At 40.0% G+C, this 20,814-nt stretch overlaps 2 protein-coding genes across 6 annotated transcripts in view; both read right to left on the bottom strand.

Moving 5' to 3' along the window:
• ndfip2 (Nedd4 family interacting protein 2) overlaps window positions 1-2,226 on the bottom strand; it is a 187,568-nt gene extending 185,342 nt beyond the window's left edge. For 2 of the 3 annotated variants that reach the window (XM_079335902.1, XM_079335901.1), the window contains exon 1: window positions 1,964-2,226. In XM_079335902.1, the coding sequence (XP_079192028.1) occupies window positions 1,964-1,990 (27 nt within the window). In that variant the 5' untranslated portion in view covers window positions 1,991-2,226. Of the gene's footprint in view, window positions 1-1,245; window positions 1,342-1,963 lie in introns of those variants that run through there. The other variant, XM_079335903.1, reaches the window with a different exon arrangement.
• A 9,165-nt stretch (window positions 2,227-11,391) lies between these two features.
• The window catches only part of LOC306818341 (gamma-aminobutyric acid receptor subunit beta-3-like), a 56,013-nt gene continuing 46,590 nt past the window's right edge, over window positions 11,392-20,814 (bottom strand). The window contains exons 9-11 of one of the 3 annotated variants that reach the window (XM_079335890.1): window positions 18,612-18,856; window positions 18,054-18,122; window positions 11,392-15,982 (exon numbers count right to left, since the gene is read on the bottom strand). In XM_079335890.1, the coding sequence (XP_079192016.1) occupies window positions 15,611-15,982; window positions 18,054-18,122; window positions 18,612-18,856 (686 nt within the window). In that variant the 3' untranslated portion in view covers window positions 11,392-15,610. The remainder of the gene's footprint in view (window positions 15,983-18,053; window positions 18,123-18,611; window positions 18,857-20,814) is intronic. The other 2 variants (XM_079335892.1, XM_079335891.1) reach the window with 2 other exon arrangements.

Below are 20,814 nucleotides of genomic sequence, written 5' to 3'. Positions count from 1 at the left end.
ACGATGGTTACAGGACGCCTGGCAGGAATGCAGAGCGGGGGGGGGGGGGGGGGGGGGGGGGGGGGGGGGGGAGAGGGAGGGACTCGCCCTCGCTTTTTTTCGGAGTCTTCAATCAAAGAGAAATGTGTCCGCGACTTCACGATATGTCGCACAGACGCCACCTAAAGCGGTCTCACGCTCTTGCAAAAGGGGGTGGAAGTTTCCAGAAACTTTCCATGGGAATTAATTACTGTATTACATCCAAGCAAAAACATAAACATGTTGTTTTGTCCTATGTAAAATAATACCATTAAACACATAATATCATCATTCTGTTAATTCCCATGGAAAGTTTCCAACTTGAAAGATCCCCACAATGTTGCGACCCTACGATTCAGACATCCAATCCCTTTGGAGACATTTCATTTAGTTTGCATTTTTACAAGACGGACGGTGAACGGTGTGATCTCCTGTTGTCTCATATCCTGTTCCCCGCACATTGAGTTCAGCTCTTCAAACTTTAAGCCTCAGCTTTGACAAGTACGTGTTGAACTGAGCAGCATTGTGACAGCAACAAAAAGAACAAAACAAACGTGTGGTTTTGCCCACAATGACAGGGGGGAAACACCCTTCTTATACCACCTTACGTCATTCTGATAACTTCTAAAGTCACAGAGATGACTTATCACAGAGTGAGAGATATCAAGGCATAATCGAGGGCTTATACAGTACGTGCGTCATCATGGCGATTATGTTCCAAGCAAAACCAGCTTTCCAAGACGCTGAAGCAGGCAACGAGCGAGCGGGTGATTGGCTGACGTCAGGCTACGAATCCATTACGTAAGATCTTAAAGTAACCACAAGCCTCCTTGTGAGTCTGAATATCCCTGAAACTTTAAATAAAAGGAACAAAAAAAACAGAAAGGCATCCACAAAACGGCAGAGTCCTCCATACTTAATGTGCAGAAACCTGAGCGAGGGAGTGGGTTTGCATCATGTGGAGAGGAAAGGAAGGAAGGAAGAAAAGAAGGAAGTGTTGTGCTATGATCACTTTTATCTTAATGTTTGAATCTGTTGAGCTATACTCTAAAAAACTGTTTTTTAAAGACTCCCCTTGTAAAGAGAAATCTTTGAGTTTTACTCAGGACACAACTGGATATGCTGTTGAATTATTAAAACCTGGTTTATTTCAGCTCATATTATTTTATTATTAATACTCATGTGGATACTTTAGCTGTCTGGTAACTATTTAAAAACAGTAGTTACCTGCATCTGTGTCGATGAAATCACAAATCTTTACCCAAATAGTCAGATTGCCTTTGTTCCAACCTTATTTCTTTATAAACTGTATTGCCATGGAAACTGCTTGATGATAATGTATGTGACAGGTCCTGCCTCAGAAAGGTTATTTACTACGCCATTTGCGACTTAATATTAAGTGTCATTCCTGACACGTCACTAAAATAGTCCTTTCTGAAGGACAAAACTAATCTGTGGTTTTTGCTCCGCTTTTTAATCTTTATTTTAAAGCCGTGCTAACGTTAGCTCACAGATAGCTGCTACACCTCTGCGGCTAGGGTGATAGCATTAGCTCAACTACAAGGGTGTATGTTCAGAAAGGTTTTAAAAAAATAAAATAAATACAAAGTCAAAGACTACGTTTATAATGTGAATGTAATGTCAATTCAACCCAGTAGAAATGCAATTCCGGACACACAGGGGGATGAAGAGGAGGAAAGAAGCAGATTATCTCGGCTAGCTTTGATAATGCTAACCTAGCCAATGCGGAAGTCACGGATGCGCGAGACGAGCTGTCAAAATAAAAAAATTTAAGACACTTGAAACAGCAAAATAGAGGTTATTTCGCAGTAAAGGAGCGTATTAGCAGTGTTATACGTATTATAACTCACTGTAGGTTACTAGTACACAGTTTAGTGGGGTCTAAATTCTTGTGAGGCCTTGTTAGAAGCTGTTTTTATCTCACCACTTGGTATCGGCTTGCTGGATCCATCCCGACGAGACAAAGCCAGCCGAGGAAATAAAGATAGAAAAATCTACGTTAACTCGTTAACTGATCTCAGTCCGATGGGAGAAATGGCTGCAAGCTGCACTGCACTTTTAGAAAACAACGTTTTAGGCCGAACAAAGATCAATAATGTCACGTTAACTCCCATGTGTTGGTCACTTCCGCTCCAGCGTTTCAAAATATCCTGCATCGACAAAATGTCCAACAAACAGCCCAATCAAATTAATTAAGTCCCATGTTATATACTGTAAGTCACAGCAGTTAGTTGCATTAACAGTTCAAGTTCATTGGGGACTCAAAATTAAATTACTTGAAACTGTTTTATACATTAATGGGTAAAATTGGCTATTTCAGATCATTTTGCATTTTAAAACATGTTTTGTATGGGGGTTTGATGTGGTCTTTTTTATTATACAAGATTTCATTTTAGTTAGTATTGGCATGTAATCAAGGATGGTAAATTGAGATCATAGAAATAAACGTGGACTTCTGAACGGACTTATTGAGGAAGTTGCTTTATTTTGAAGGTGGCACTCTCTTGAATTTCCGGCTCTTCTCTGACGAACTTGATGCGAGCGCTTGGTCACGGATTTCCAAAACGTGATGACGCAAATGCATTAAGATTAAAAGTGGTAAATTAAACAGCCACGAGATGGAGCCAAAGGCCACTTACATCCCTGAAGAAGCTCAACGTGGCGTTTATGTTTTTTAAATAATTATTTATCGGCACACCATTTGATATTTGAAGTTTAACAATCTACAATAATAATAATAATGATCAATAACTTAAAAAAAACAAATTAAGCGCCAATCTTTCTTTCAAAATATTAGATTTACTTACATACAAACGGATTATAATAATGACGTTGAGAATTATTTATCAGCTAAAACCTGATCTCTGTTGGTCACACAAAGGTTAGAAACCCCTTATGAAGGAATGTAATTCTTTACAGAGACTTTCACTGAGGTAATTGAAATATTTTTTTGCAAATTAGATTATTTGTATTGGAAGGTGACAATTTTGTGCATGTGATCATGTAAATCATCTTTAAATACATGCATAATAATTAGAGGGAGAATTATGGTCCCGTTATCTTTATCTTTTTCTTTATCAGACATCAGGACGGAAGTCGGAGTAGAGTCACTGCTCCCTCTATTAGCGTTATGCGTTTAAACCTCTCATATAACAACTAGTAGAGCTACCATTAGCCTGTTGAAGACTTCCCAAATAGTTTATTTGTACTTAAGTACCGGATATGAATCAATCATAGATTTGGATTTTGGGCTGGCACCTTGGGTGGCCAATCAGATTTCAAGGGGGGCCCATGCCACCCTTTTCCGCCCTTCTGGACACGCCTCTGACTCTAACCTCTCTGGCCTGCACTGCATTGTAATGCTTCTTAGACACTGTTAATACCCTCTTATCTGCCCAATCATCATTCCTTTGATTTGCCAAGAGCTGCAAAGCCATCCTGAAATGAGAAAAAAAAGAAAAAAAAGAACACACAGCGAGGTATCGATAAAAGGCTCATCTTGAATTAAGTATTAATCCCATTCACTAAGACGGGAATTACTGTCGTACGAGTGTCAGTTAAGCAGCTCATTCACAGAGAGAGAAAAAGGGAGAGTGTTTGGGGGGTAAAAAATGTGAAAAAAGACATGAGTGCAATGCAAGAAAGGCAGAGGCAACCTCCTGCATCAGCGCGTCATGAATTGTTTTGCCCTTTGCAAGGCAGTGGGGATCAGCAGCATTAAGGATTCATGTAAGGGGTTCACGGCTGCGACTTTTTAAGCATCAGCCGTGCACGACAGCAAAGAGGACTTGAAGTAATGTGCCCAGCTGCTGTTAGACCCCCACTTTTAGAGCACTTAAGAACATCCATCACTGACTCACACAAACACACACACACACACACCTGCGAACAGGCTTGAGCACACCCACCCACCCAGTGCGCTCACAGCACACACACGAAAACAGAATCAGGATGTTGTAACCTGGCAACATCATTTCAAGGTAAATCAGTGCGATAAAAAGGTGTTGTGTAAGGAGTCAGTGGGTGGGGTCTGTCAGACACTGCAGCGACTCATTCTTATGCTGAGGAAGCTTCTCTGTTACGACTGGAGGTGAGTGTTTTGTCGGCGGCTGATTGAATTTGTGTATTACAGGGGGAAACATCTGTTAGATTCGAATAAGATACAAGCAGCAATTCAATAGCTGAGCGGGGGCGTAATTATAGGCGAATTTGTATTTTATGTGAGGACAATTGCATCTGAGGAAGGTCATGCAGAAGACTCAAATGCTGCATAAAATCTGACAAATAGGATCATAATTCAGTCTCCACAGCATTCAAAGTGATGTACTTCCTGCAAGGGATTGTGTGCAAATGTGTGAGGATGATTCAGAGGTGCTGCACTGTCAACAGGCAAGCCAGGCACCAGCTTGTAGGGGCCCAGGCCAGTAGGGGCCCCCTTAACGGCTGACAAACTTTAATCCAAAGCAATGCCTCAAAATGTGCATATTTTGCAATGACAGTCGAAAACCTCCCTATAGGGGCCCCATCTGACAGCACCCACTCTCAATGCCCTGCTAAGTGTCGCATGCATTATTTCTGTGGAAAATGATAATGGATGCTGGTTGGAGGGGCCCCCAATTAATGTTTGCCTTGGGCCCCAACAGGCCCTAGAAGCGCCCTTGGAAGGGGTCAGAAAAGGAGGAGCGTTACGACTTTTTATACTGGATTTTCTGCGTTCTGATTTTAGAGGACGCTTTTAAGAAAAGACACTTCTTCAACAAAAAAAAGTTGAACAAAACTTGGGGTGATCGTGTGGATAGGGCTCAACTACAACTCCCAAGGTGCATTTCAGCAAGCAAAGCTTTAAAATGATTACAGTGACGTACAACAAACGACTACAATGTGGGAAAACAGATCATGCGATCTCTAGCTTCGTGATCAAGTTATTCGAGGCCCCAAAAAAACATGTTTAAAAAATGTTTGTGTGCTAACAAACAAGGAGGATTAATAAAGAAAGCAGATGTCAATTGAAAGGCAAGCAACACTTCAGCGTGTGTGTGTGAAATAAAATGCGCTTCACCTGCAGAGAAATTCTGACGAATGGAAACTGGTTTCAGTAAATAGATATTGCAACAGTTAAGGCCGCTCAGCGTGTAAGGTGCAGCTGGTAAATGTATTCATCCTCCTCATTTTTTTTTTTTTTTTCACGCTTCAACGACAACTTAACACTCAACATACCTCATCCTGCGCTGTGACATTTTCTGCTTCTGAAGTGGAATAATTGTCCATGGAGGAAGGACATTGTGCACAAATCTACACCTTCATGACTCATTGTATCTAAATAGAGATAAAGCATTAGCAGAAAGTCAGAAACTACAAAAAAGTCAGATATGTGTAGCTTTAAGGAAACACTATTAGAATGAGGAGAGGAGCTAAAGTGTTTGTTCCTTTTTCATGTTTTCATTTTTTTTTTTTTGTCTGATGTGGACCTTCTGCAACATTTTAAACACAGTTACCATCCAGCCTCCTGACACTATGATTGGCCCCCGTACAGAAGAAAGAGTCCAAACATGGAGTAATTAAACATGTAATTATGCTGTCTGTGGCTCTAGAAACGTGAAAACGGAAAGCATTAATCACACATACACGCCTCTCTGTGTTTGCAGATGAGTGTGTGGGCGTGTGAAACAGCCCCCCCCCCCACACACACACCTTCTATAAGGGAGCATACAGTCATCTGTATGTACTGAAAGTGTCCAGCAGAGGGCCCACACCACAAGCTTATACTTTTACATCCTTGCTGATTTTTTTTTTCTTTTACCATGATGTGTTTTCAAGTTTGCAATTTCTCTTTGTTCATAAACCGGTTAGTGTATTTTTTTTTTCCTCCTGTGGCAACAAAACCATTTTTTACCAAATTGATGTGCAGATTTTTTTGGATTAAGAATCAGTTAAAAAATCTGTCATGAACGAGGAAAAAGTGACGTTCCCCAGTCTCTCTTTCTCCCTAACTGTGTCCTATCTTGAAATCAGTGATGTGGGGAGAACACCAGACTCTGTGAATTGTCGAGTGGAACAGAAATATAGCCAATAAGGCTCAGTGTCTACTAAAAACGCATACAAGGTCAGGGTTTACCATAATGAACTGAACAAAACCGGACCGCCTGGTGGAAACGGGGCCTGATTGAGATTTGTGTATATTTTGTACACAATCCCTGACTAACTAAACAAAACTGACTGGAACATTAACATTCAAAGATCCATCTCTGCAATTATTGAATAGCTGCCTATAGAGGGGAGAGGTTGGGATCACGAGAGCAAAGAGCGCAGACTGGAATCAAACCTGTAATGAAGAGTCTCTAATGGTTCACACTCTCTGTACAGGTAAAGCTGCCAGCGAGCCCCCTAAAACAAAGAGACTTTTGTCTCTGCACTCTGTCTCTCCCTGGCAGCCATGACTCACTTTGTTCTGATCGTAATGAGCACAGGGAATAGAAGGACTCCTGTCGCGGGGATGGGAGGACAAATGGGACGACAGACTGATTATATCAGAACAAAGGAAATGGGAATGTGCACTTAAAAAAAAACTACAAGTGATTTCATCTTGTGTTGTCTGATCATGTCTTTCACTAATGAAGGGTAACATGTAGCATTTTTATTTTTTTTTATTTTTTTTATTTTTTTTGGGGGGGGGAGTGTTGCAGTAAGATACTGATGAATAGAGAGAGTGCAAAGGGAATATTTAAATTATTCTATCAGATTAAATCACTTTTTTATAACATGGTAATTTCAGCTGTGAAAAGTTCATATACTGAGTGAGTGCTACGATGAAACTGTGGACATTGCTCTGCAGTCAAGTTAAGTAAGAGAGAACTTCAGATAGACTTTAGCATGAAGCTGTCTTCATCAAGAAGATCAAGTTGGGTTTTCTTTTTTTTTGGACCCAAAACTGTAGGGGTTTCCATCCAGAGGCGTTGCTTGTCAACAGGCAACTGCTTGGGGCCCCAGACCAGTAAGCCCCCCCCCCCAACTGCTGACAGACTTTAAACCAAAGCAGTACTCCAAAATATGCAAATTTTGCAATGACAGTCGGAAAACCTCCCTAAGGATGCAGGCAGACATGACAGTGATGATCGCTGGTTAGAGGGGCCCCCAACAAAGGATTTTTGCAGAGGGCCCCGACAGACTCTAGAATCACCACTGTTTCCACCAAGTGTCCAAACAACCACATTTTATTGATTGATTACACGTTTGTTCATTTTTGACCTCTTCTTAGAAAATACAGCAAACCTTTGGCCAAACTGAGCACGTGCAAGAAAAACAATTCGACGGGAAATACGTGCGCGTTCTTGAAAAGGAAAGTCAACTCAACAGAAAAAAAAACATCAATGGAAAAACACTGCATTTCTTTTTTCTTGTTGTGCAGAGTTGCCCCATGCTTTGCTTCAGTATTTCACCAACTGAGCCACTCAACAGTCACTTTGTTTTGCCAGGATTATCCATGCTTTTATTCCTTGCACGAACATGTACGCTGCTTTAATTCTGCTTACGAAAAGTGCTCCCAACCTGGTTATATAATCTGTGTGAGCTAAATTATTCCAGCTTGGTTCAAGCTAACGTCCTTCACATCTTTTTTTTTTTGCCATAGCTGAATTGTGTTTGAGCTTCTTTTTATGTAAGCACATCTTTCATGAGCTTAATTAACCGAACACCCTCTTCTCCCTGACAAGACAAAACAGTGGTCAGTATTCTCTCTGATCTATCTCCAAAGTTATTGTTTTCCCTGATAATTATTGCAGTAAGCTGATGACGACTTCAGATATGAGTTGTTTCTAGGTCAAAAGATAATAGGACATGTTGTTCTCTGTAGTATCGAACACTCGGGGAATACTCCTTTAAATGTTTAATGATTCAGGGATGTGCAGTTCCCTCTTCAAGGAAAATTTTATTGTCAAGGGACCCAAAGGTTTTCAATGCAGGAAGGGTGAGCCATCAAAATATTGTCTTGTTCAGTGTGTCTCTGCCTGGCAGCTGATGTCAGGAAGTACGTCCTACAAAATATACGACGGGTTCTAATGAGAGACGACAGAAAATGTGAGTGCAACAGAAGGATTAATGAGCGACAGAATGTTGAGATGAGGGAAAGAGTTCAAGCGAGACAGAGGGTGAGAACGGTGAAGGGAGAAGTAGGCTAATTCACTGTTGCAAGGGTTGTGTATCATTGATTTCATAAAACAGAAAGGCATCATCAAAAAGTACATTGAAGAGTCAGTGTATTCCCCCAAGTCTCCGAGACAGCCTTTTGATGCTGAAACAGACTTTCTTTCCCGCTCCATCCTTTCCCTTCTCCCTCCTACTCTCTCCCACGCTCCCTCCACTGCTCGCCAGGCTGCTTGTGAATTAAAAGAAAGTATGTCAGTTGGCAGGCGAGGAAGGGAAGGGAAGAAAAGACAGAGAGAAGACATCAGAAAGAATTCATTCAGTGAGTTTCGCAACAAGAAGCACGGGCTGAGTCCTCACCGCCTTGTGGGTTTTTTTAGGGCTCAGAGGGCGGTTATTTGGGTCGGCCATCTTTGCACTCAACCCTTCAACCTGGGTCGACAACATTTTTTTTTTTTAAGATTTTTGTTTTTGGCCTTTTTGCCTTTATTGATAGAGGACAGTGGATAGAGTCGGAAAGGGGGAGAGAGTGGGGAGAGACATGCGGGAAAGTGGCCACAGGCCGGACGCGAACCCGGGCCGGACGCGAACCCGGGCCGCCCGCGCGAGGAGCGAGGCCTCGCAACATGGTACGCGCGCTGTCGCTGCCGCTGAGCTATCGGCGCCCCCGGGTCGACAACATTTTAACTTACAGTATGTGTCATGCTGGTTCTAATTCCCATCAGAGGGACTTTGCTTCAGTGTTCATGTTTTTACAGGCCACTTTAAACACATCTACTGTATGTAGGAGTCCTGTCTGTGGAAGCTGCTGTTGCTATGCAACTGCTGAGAGCTTGTTTGGAGCCCTGTAAGGCATAGCTATGTTTAAAGTTGAAAATGTTTCATCTTGGCACAATTGAACACTTGTGTTAAAGTGCTCAAACCACAATGTTAAAGATGAATAGGCATGTTTAATTCCCATTCAAAAAAAGAACATTATTCACATGTTAATGTTCCCAGCGTGAATGCTGCCTTTGGAAAAGAGATCAGACATCTCCTGTATTTGCTCGCTGCCTTGGTTTCCATAGAAGTACAGAAGAGGATTTAAAATTCTTCTCGTGTAAAAAGTCCTTTGTGGTTAAACATCATTATATCTTCTTTACTGTGCTTGTAGATTGCAAACAAGCTTATGATTCCTAGAGTTTCAAACAGAAGTTCTTCCTGTACTTCTTCAATCGGCCTCAAGTGGGCACTTGATGAACTGCAGGATTTTGCACTTCCACATGGGCTTCATCTTTTTTTTTTTTTTTAACACTGGAGGTTAATCGCAGGGTGGATTATGTGAAAACCCTATCAAGGAACTACGGTCCTAAACCTTGACTGTAACTCTGCAAAATGAATCGCATGAAACCAAACAGTCAAAGCACAGAATCCGTCTCAGTTCTTCGATCACCTAGCTGTTTCAGTACTTACAGGACATTAATAATGAAATACCTACACAAACAACCAAAATCCACCCAACACGTGTTAATTAACCTTAGCATGCTAGCTGGCTTCAGAGAGGTCATCTAATATTTAGAAGATTGGCGGATTGATCCTAAGCTGCTTGAGTTTGCATGTTTAAGTGTCTTTTTACAAGACATTGATTCCCGAGATGTTGTGAAAGTTTGTATTCTGGAGTTGGAGAATGTGTGTGTGTAGATGAGATACTTTGAAGGGTTTAGAAACTGGACAGGTGCAATAAAACCGCAGTCCATTTACCAGTATAGTTAACATTATACCTATGCCAGAACATTAGCTTGTTAGCACTTTCATTATTAGCATACTCATATGAAATTTAACCTGACACTGGAGCCTTGACAGATATCTAAATTGGTTTGCAGAATACGTCACGTAACTGACATACTTTTGTCCTGCCTGTTGTTGTTTTGCATCTGTCTTCTGTTGCTGCTCTGACCAAATTTACCCTTTGGAGTAACACGATGACTTAGCTATATGAATACACCTTGTTCCTTTTAAAACTCCAACTTGAGGATCCAGACTGATCAAATACAAACCAAATGAGTGATAGCAAGCCAGAGAGCAAGAATGCTGCTTGTAAAAAAAAATAGACTTTGGTTGACTCTTTGCTTTTACAGCTCTCACAAGGACTTTTTATTAGTCACTTGGCATCTTAATTCCCTGAGGTTACGGATCAATATTTGTCATGCATTCAGCGACCATATCGCTCCCTAGAAAACCACAAACAACTGTGGTTTCTTTTGCTGTGTCGACAACAACTGTCCCCTAAGCCCTAATTTAGAAAATCCCCACTTGAAGAGTAGAAATGTGCTTTTCTTCCCCTTAAAGGTGATGCAGAGATAACAAGACACTGACAGCAGAAGACATCTTTAAAAAGTCTGAACTTTGGTTTCTTTGATTGCGACGGCACAGAGGCAAGAACTGTGTGTACCGTGAGTAGGAAGCCAGGCAGGTAGGCACGCCTGGATAAACAAACATGTTGACTTGATGTTCTTTTTTAAACTTTCTCCGAAGCTCTTCAACCAATTTGCAAGAAAAAGTACGACGCAGTAGCCAGTTTTCTACCTTTAATATCTAAGATTGTATTCATTATCCTTAAAACTATTCTTAATATTTTTGCTTTGAGTTTCCTTTTATGATTGGTCAGGCCTTCGTATCTGGAGTAAGTCGGTCCTTGAGACAGAATGTCTTCTTAACTATGCAGCCCTCAAACTGCTGAACGTTATTTTTTTAATGATTACTTTAATGATGAACGATACCTTGGGGTGAGAACCTCTGCATAGTACTTTACAAAGGCTCTAAAGGTAAGAGATTAAAAATACATCATGTGTACCCCTGGGGACTTGTATATTGTTGAGAGGCAGGGGGAATTGGAAAAAGCCACGCTCAGCATTTCTTAAGTCATTATGCATAAATAGTGTGCGATAAAGTCTATCTAGATTTGGAGGGGAGGCCATCCCGATTCTTAAGGATTCCCAAGATGCAGATTCCTAAAAGAGGGAGGGGCAGACTTGTCATTATAAGTGGGTTTTTTTTTTAAATAGGACATGATTCATCCTTACTTGCAAACATGACAACTCACATTAAAGATTTAATGCATCTAGCTATTTTGAAATGTGGCTATATAGTCCCCTGCTGGCCTGCTGCTCCAAGTCTGTTGACAAGCGGCTTCTCTGTAAGTTGGGGTTCTAGGAGGAGGCCGCTTGGTTAAAAAGAATCATTTCTACACAGGTCAAAATCTCCTGACTTGTCGTTACTTAGTTCCAAAACCTTTAATATTAACAATGCTTGACACTGATCATTTCACCAACGATGGAAAAAGGGCATAAACCGGCGCCAATATAGCTGCAAAACATTGATGTAATCTACTCAATTCATTGACGCTATACTTACTAAACTGACGTTCTCTCTAAATATACCGATTGGTATCGGCACCAAAAATCTCATATTGGTTGGGCTCTACTCTCAACATTTTTAGTGGGGAAACAAATCTAATTTTAAGAAGTCTCACAAAGCAATTGTCTCTGTACTGTTTGGGAGATTGATTCAGTTTGTCCATGTTTCAATGCCCAATAATCACCTCCACCTCCACAGTGTCTTTTTGTCCTCCAATCTTTATTTAACCAGGGGAACTACTGTACTCTTGTTCAACAACACGCTGGCACACATTCATAAAATTCACTTCATACAAGAAAGACATACTGGGTGTTTCCAAGTGTCATAAAAAGTCCTTAAAGTGTCATTGAGTAGCTGCACTGGAACAGGTCGTGATGGAATGCCTTAGGAAGAGATATCCTTCAACACTTCTTGTCATGTTATACATGCAACCTCTGGTATTTCAAAGTCCACACGCTGTATTAACATGTCTTTCGGGATTTCTTGGACATTTAAAAAAGTCTGTTATATTAGCTTGCTGTACGGTAAAAGTACAGATTATCTTCGGAGTGTCATGCAAGCTCGTGATACCAAATACACAGGTACAATGTATATAATTTATTCAATGGTTTAACATGATAATCTATTGAAAAAGGAAGAGAAACATACAGAGATATACAGTATAAATCTAAGCCTAAATACATTTTGTGGCAGCACAGAACATTTCACATTCCATTATGGGACCAAGGCCATACAACACCTGAAGTCTTTGATGACTTTTTATCTTTTAAATGTTGGCTCACATGGCATCATGTCAACTCTAAAATGAGCAGTTGGCAGCTCTCATAAGCAAGTTTGCAAAATATCTTTTTTTTTTTTTTTCCTTTTTTAAATTCTCCAGTTGCATGCATGCTAAGCAAGAATCTAGTTAGTGACAGTTATTCTCTTTCACTTTTTTTTAATTACACTAAGATTGGTAATTAAAAAAGATCATACAATGACCAAACTGAAAAAAAAAAAACTTGCTTTATCTTAATCTCACCAAATGAGCCAGAAGTTGTTTACATCAAAGCAAACCAGTAAAGCCATGGCATATGCCAGCTTCAGTGTTCTGTCTTACTTTAGCTTATGTACACAAGACTGAAGCAGCATCTTTGCGCATACTGGTTCCATGACTTCAACAATTCTCTATCTTGAATGCATGACATTGCAAAAAACATACAGTAGCTTTTTTTCCCCAAAGACCAAAGTCAGGGACGCCAAACTCACCACAGCACACGCAAGGCTGATGTCATGACTTTGTGCACGCGCTGTTAAAAGCAAGTATACTCTGGGCCTTAGCGTGCATTGAAACAGAATGCCAAGCCTGTCAGCGGAGTTGGAGATGCACAAAAAAGTACGCCTATCTCAACACAAAAATGACAAGATGAAAATGTTCAGACTTTCAAAAGAAGTTACAGGCATCCCTTTGCTTTGTGAATATGCATCATAAATGAATGGACATTTGTAACAAAGAAGGGGGAAAAGATGGGTATTCATGTCTATTAGAAGCTGACATGATGGCAAAAGGAAACGCACTCAGTGCAACCATTCCTAGCTAACAAACCACACGATTGGTGGGTGGGACAATAACTGTATGGAATTTGTGCAACAGACTTCTGCTTACATTTTCTTTCTGAACACGCCTTCAGCAGGATAGTTTGGCTGATTCTGGCATTGATTCTTTTTTTTTTTTTTTTTCTTCACCTAGTTTCTTCTGTCTTGGACCCAGGTCATATGTTGCAGTCTCCTCCCGTCTACACAGTAGAAAACAGGACAAGAAACTAGCAAGAGAATCGGATTCACTTGAATGTGGAGATCACTTGAGCCCTAATTAATCAGGGTTGAGGTCAATCCTATTTCAATAAATAAAATTGCATTTGTGCATCGACAATCTGAGTAATATACATTCAGTTCTTATTCATATATCAATTAATCTGTACACCTAAAACTACACAATGTGTTAATTGGTCCCATTTCTGCAAAGTGAGTGACTCTCTTACCCAACCAAGCTCATTCTTATTCACAGCAGAGCTCATTAGAATTTACATGCACAAAACGTGTATGTATCTTGTATATTTGACTGACCAGAAGTGCTTAAAATGTACATCACTGCCCATGAATTGTAACTGGTAGATTGCTCTGCGACCTTCGGTGAAATGGCACACAGTTTATCATGAGTAGAGTAGAACAGGAGAGCTATTTTTACCCACAAAACTATTAAACGTTGACATTTGTCCATAGTCGGGCAAGCAGCGCAGAAAATTAATGGCCGACCCACGCCTTTCCTCTATCAAGCTTTATCCATTTCCCATCTCTCTCTTTCTCTCTCTCTCTCTCTCTCACACACTCACTCACACACACACACACACACTCTTAAAGCACCCTCCCCTCCCCTTATGTCTGCGCAACTCGCAACGTAAGAATGGGCGTGTTACATTCTGATGGAGAAACGATGACCATGGCTCATTATCCTCTCCCTGAAGAATGGATCTGATACATTCAGTGCTAGTATGTGCTTATTAGGTAGTCGACAGGCCGCTATTCATGGTCCGTCTGCGGAATCAAATTAAATCCATCACTTGGCTTTTCATACAATGAAAAAAAACATCCAGTCGAACTTTAAAATGGTCATATGTTTGAGGAGAGCCTTCAAATGCTCAAAATGTAAACTGATGCTGAAACTTGACCTGTTGGTTGTAATGTTCAATCATCATCTTTTTTTCTTCTTTTTTTTTGCACCAAAAAGTCTGACAGTTAAAAGTCAGCAAACAATCACAAAATGTTCAATCATTGATCATTTCCAATTTGGGTTGTACACACAGAATATATATACTTTTTTTTTTGTTTGTTTTGTATATACACACCTATGTACTTATGTACAAAAACATGGGTTCCATTCCTCCAGTCAATCACAACAAGGGATTAAGTGTTGCGCAAAAAAATCTACGAGGGGTGTAAGGGAATCAAATAAATACCTGAAGACAAACAGTACAAAAATATTGTAATATTTCATAAATTGAGTAACTGTGACGCCCAAAAGGCCCTTGGCAGTTGTTTTTAAATTAAAGTCAAAGCGTTTTTTTTTTTGTTGTTGTTGTTTTTGGAAATTTGATACATTTGAGTGCAATTCTGTCACGCAAACACTGGGATCGCTGTTGCAAAAAGGTCGAGGTGAAAAATGGCAGTTGGCTTTATATTTGTGCTCTTGTTTTCCTTATCAAATTACCAAAAAGGATATGACAGCGTCACCTTTCCTCATCTAGAAAAAGATGCCAAATAGCAAAAAATTCAGAACCTGAGTTGCAATCATCCTGAACAGAGGAAACAATCCTCACTTTAAAATTATTGTGTTTGGGTAAAGGTTAACCAGACCAATGCATTATATAGTTAATTGCAAGTATATTGTATCTTATCAAAGCTATAACTAAATACAGTCTGTAAAGATCTGAAATAACCAAAGGCAAAATAAGGACTTGTTATTTTTCACTACAGGTGAACATGCATTAAGAGTGCATAGGGTACCAGTCAAACATACATGCAGTTGTTCAATTGACTTTAAGGAAATGCCGTCACTATCTATGTAGTATAAAGTTTTCTTGATGTTCACCTTTTGATTAGAAAATTCTTGTGTCTGTATTTGTTTTTGCAAATACTCTATTATTCACTGAATTGCTGGCTTTGTATCTCTCTATTTACACATTACTCAGAGGGCAAATGTTGGGAAATGACTGTCACATATCCCAATTACAGTACATACTTTAGAAAAAAAAAAACAAGATACTAAGGGTTCAAAGACTGCAAATATAAAAACAATTGTGCAGAGAACTTGGTCCGAAACCTCGGTAGTCTTTTTTTTTTTTTTTTTTTGTCTCATTTTGTCGTGTTTCAGTCTTTAACTTGACAGATTCCATCACGTACAAAAGCAACAGAAAAAAACAGGAAGAAATAAGAAACAAAGTGATAAATAGAAAAATAACCAGACAAATAACAACAAACATCTCAACAAAAACTCCAATCACACATAGTAGAGCCAGTAGATGAGGTTAAACAGTGAGAAAACGGAAGGAAAAATGATCCGTGACCAACGGTCGATGGCGTTCACATCCGTCAGGTCTGGGATTTTAATTTTAAGCTGCGAGGATCGCCTTCGCAGACGGCTGCGTTTCATCTGGGCAGAGCGGTCCAGGGAGTGGCGGCTGGCGGAGCGCAGGCCGACCGCACCGCTCTGCTTCCGGTACTGGATATTCGTCGATGCCGTGCTATCCAGCTGCACCATGGACTGAGAGTTCCTAATGTCTGCCACACTGGTGGTGATCTCCCCTCCCGCCACTTCATTGTGGATCTCCAGGGTGGTTAAAAGGATATTCCCGTGGCCGTGTGGTTCCGCCTGATTGATAAAAATGATGAGAAAATCATTTGATACAATTTACAATAATTGGAACAACTCCTAAATAAATAGTGTCTCGAAAACCATGAAATGTGGATTTGATGATGGAAGAAATGCATCAAAAACTTCAATAATGTTTGTTGAAAATTCCAATAAAAGTAACTCAAAGTGTCTTTAAAGGACAATACAAAGTTCAAAGAGCTGAATCAAAGACATACAAAACATAAGCAAAGGCACACAGAATGATAACTAAGATATAAAGCATAAACAGGGACATAAAAGGCAAAAGAAAATGATAAACAAATATATAAACCATAATCAAAGAGACCTAAAATGACTTTAAAACATAAACAAAAAGACACAAAGAGACTAAAAACAACCAACAACGTAGGGACCAAGCCATTAAATACAGATGAAAATCATAAACAAAGAGACAAAGGACATCAACAAGCAAATGCTTAATAGGTGTAGATAAAGAGAAGTGTCCAAAAAATTCTATGAAATGCAAAACAACTAAACTTGGAGATGCAAAAAATGTTTAATGAGACACACAACTTTGACATATCGTCAGTTTAGGGATGGTAGACTTTTACATGTCACGGCCCTTAAGGCACACTTCACACTTCACACCAGGCAATCCGGACAGTGCCCAAGCATGCTTCACCCCTAAAGCCAAGTTTGTTCGACAAAGTGTGAGTGCTCTGATCCGTGTTCAAACACGGTACACTTCCTTTGGACCTGGCACACTTTGAAGACGTTACAGTTCATGCACAAGCATGGATACACAACATGGACAGCCTTAATTATTGAAGCGTACTGGGGTACGGATTGCCAGTGTGACCGCACCCTTCTTCTTCCTTCCATGGATGTCATAAGTTCTGAGTTTTTCATTATTAACTGTGAAATTAGTTCTGCTTTTAATTCATTCACAAAGAACCCAGTTTTCACTTAAACGAACAATCAAAGCAACGTCAAAGCAATATTCCTTTTCTTCAATTAAGAAAGGCAATTCAAGATGGAAGCGGGAGGTAGAAAGAGAACGTGTTCTCAGAGAAATTGCAACATCTATTGTCATGACCGTTACACCTGCCTTCTGACTGAATGATCACAATAACTTCTACTCAACACATAGAAGATACATCAAACTCCATGCCTATGATGTTTGCGGCATGAAACAAATCAACAACAGTGCACACTATTCATGCAAATGTAGCAATTGTGCAAGCGTCACATTTCCCACCTCAAAGGTGCATGATCTGATCTGAATGGACTTTTTAAACAAGTCATATGTACATGTTGCGAATTTAAACTCTACTTTGGGCAGTCCCTGTTTAGGTAGCACATTATGCTAATGTTTTGACTGTAATCAGACTTGTAACGTACCCCTTTGTGTTCGTGTTTGACCTTAAACTGGTCTCACTGAAACATTTTCAAACAACCTTTACATTCTTTCTGAACATACTTTGGAAAAAAATGTTTTGCCATCCTTGAGCTTTAGTGGAAATAGCGGGAGGACTTAAGATTTAGTTTTGCTTCAAACTCTGACTTCATGAAGTCTTCCGAATGGAAAACTTTTAAAAGTAGAAGATAACTCATTTTTAAGAAACATTTACACTCAGTTTCACATATTTTAAGGCTGATGGACTGCTGCAGTGAAAGTTGTGTTTTCTAATGTAAGTCATGTGCAGTGTGTCTTTAGGAAATCTTTGCGAGAAATGTGGCTTCAATGATGGTTTCAATGGGAAGAAATTCACAGACGGCATGCATTCAGCATGAACTCAGAAAGGAGAAACAACGTTTGTATCCGTCACATCTATTTTACGATACAAGACAGAGCATGAGCACCATTTCAATGTAGGAATAAACTGCAATGAAAAGGTCAAAGTCAGAATGGATACTCCTGAGAATATGGTAATGTCATGAAGATGTCTGTTGGCGCTTGATTCATTCCATGGATGTGGTAATATATTGCGTCAAGGCAAAATCAAAGAAAAAGACACCCATGTCAGCTGATGGCGATGGCGGAGTTGACTCAAGGATATTGAAGAGTCTCACTGAACGAACAACTCACCGAGCGTGAGTGGCGAAGACCTTTAACCTGATTGGACCGCTTTAGGGACGCGGTCCTACTACCTGCCTCCTGAGGAGATGAAAATATTCAACCACATGTAGGTAACACATATCTGGAGAAACGGCTTCTTTTTAAAGCCAACATATTTAGTCCAAAATGGATGCAGATGTCTTTGATTAATCTGACATTATATTACAGTCCAATTAAGCAGAACATTTCGCTGCCCTTTGCTGTCAAAAGTGTCCCCCCCGAACAAATAAATACACATCAGAAGTTTTGCATTGTCAAAGTGTTAAAGTCATTCATATTGGTTAGTCATTTCATAATCTGTCCACTGAGAGATAGAGATCCTGTAGAGATACTTAAATCTTCACACTTGATTCAGCATTGATGCCAAAAGACACTGGCACCTTCCCATTGGATAAAAATAAGGATAGTTGTACCTAAAACATGAACATCAAATTTGACAGGCCACCACTTGAAGTAAAGAACAATTTATTCATCGACTTACTAAAACTTTGGATTTCAAGTACCGTGATTCAAGGACTTTAAACTCACCCTTGCGGCATCGTACTTGGCCCTCTCATTGTTGGCCTTTTCCGCCTTTTCCGCAAGCTTCTTTTGCATCTGAGGGCCTCTCCCGAAGAAGATGTAGTTGACAAAGGCGTACTCTAGCAGGGCCAGGAAGACCATGACAAAGCAGCCCATCAGGTACATGTCAATGGCCTTGACGTAGGGAATCTTGGGCAGTGTCTCCCTCAAGTGGGTGTTGATAGTGGTCATTGTCAGCACCGTGGTGATCCCTAGGATAACCAAAAGTAAAGTGTGTTCAAACAAATCACATCAATAACTTAGTGTCAAAACTACAAGAAAGAATAAAAGTGTTTCTGATTTGGCACTATTAATGTCATTTCTGCACATTTGATATTGATTCAATTGACCCTGATAGTTCCAGATTTTTGACTTGCTTTTGCACTGGCTTCATTTCTGAAGTTGCATCCTGTTTGTCCAAATGGTTTTTTGCCGGGCCAAACCGATATGGGATTTGTGGCGCCGATACCGATATAGACATCGGAAGAGATAGACATAGAAGTGGACAGATGTATACATACACATTTAATGTGTTGGTCCCTCAAACGTCGTTTAAAATCAAGTGTGGAAAAGATAATAAACTGAACCACGTGACTCTGTGGAGAGGGGCATTGCTAGTTGTAATCTACAGAGCACACACTCACATGCTAAAGCAATAAAACTCAAATGAAATTGAATAAATCTCTAATATCGGCACATGTCGGAAACCAAATTAGTCACTGGTTATGCTAATATTGGCCAATATCATCAGCTGGCCAATTTATCGGTCAGCCTCTAATTTTGTTGTCCTTATCAGCCACCATAAGTGATGTACAACATCCATTGTATTAGCAACACTAGTTAGTACTACTACTACTAGCTAAGTAGTAAGGAAGAGAAGATAATTGAAATTAATAATTGACTAATTTGATATACATTCATTTCTCAAACAGTAGTAAAACAATATATATTCAATGTTGCATTGGCAAAAAGACTATTTTTAGAATTAAGTGTTTTCACAGGACACCATCTGACTCTGTGGTTATCTCAGCTCCACGAAGTTTTCTTTGATCAGTGTTATGCAAGACTTGGTATTTTTCCCAATTTTGCTTCCTTTCAGTCTTTCACTCTCACTTGCCAACGCATAAAAGGCAGTCTGAGATTTACTCTTGTGTAGCCTCTTGCACACTAACTTTCTATGGTTCTCTTCTCCGTCAGTGTCTGTTTCGGTCTCTTAGCTCTGCAATGGTGTCCGTCTGAGATATCTTGGATCAGTAACAGGAGAAGTTTGCCTTCAGGGCTGTCTTGCCAAAGACACCTGTCATACCTTTCCCAGGAGATTGGGCCCACTTAGCCCCTTTGACATACATTAAGCAGAAGCATCCAGGTCACAGAGTGGGAATGAACAATCCACCTCTGTGTTACTCAGTGTAACATCAGTACGATTTTAATTGATCAGGATGGGGATATCAGGTAGCAGAGAGAATCACTCCCATGATTCCCCACCAGCCTCAACGTCATCTTTTGTTACGGTTTATGGAATTTACATACTGCGTGATTAAAGAAACTGGTGAGATTTCAGAACTTGTCCCAGCTTGCAACGTTAATGAAATCTCATTGCAAGAGACTTTTTCAAACAGCTTGTTGTCAACAACATCAATAGTAACATCAGTAGTATCATGTTCTTAACAAGAACCCCCAAACACAGTTACCATGTGTGGAAAGAGTACATAATGTGGAAGAAATGCAGAAGTATCAAAGCGTTAGTGGGATAACTAGCTATGTGTATGCTTTCATCATATTGCTTGGGGAACACATCATCTTAACACAGAATAAATAACTCAGAATTAAAAGGAGTTTCTGCAACATCTGTCCAACTCTCCTCTCCTTCAACTGAAGCTTTTCAGAGATACAGCATCACTTACTATAAAGGATGAAATGTGACAGGAACATTTCCCCCCCCCCCATTACTCATGTTGGCAAGCTATCTGTAAAAGTATCACATTTGACTTCATCCAAACCTGTCTTGCTGAATCCTTTCTTATTAGAGCTGTCCACCATTTTTAGCAGATGCTGCGATCTCGTCAGTAACCTTAAGGTCACGCAGGAGAAAACTCTAACAGATGTCTTAGGTGTTACTATAGAAACAGGGATATTTTTATAGAAAACATGTTTGTTGTGTGGCGGTCTC

The sequence above is a fragment of the Symphodus melops genome, assembly GCF_947650265.1.
Source record: "Symphodus melops genome assembly, chromosome: 23".
Classification (NCBI taxonomy): Eukaryota; Metazoa; Chordata; class Actinopteri; order Labriformes; family Labridae; genus Symphodus; species Symphodus melops.
This window is presented reverse-complemented; position numbering and strand designations above follow the sequence as displayed.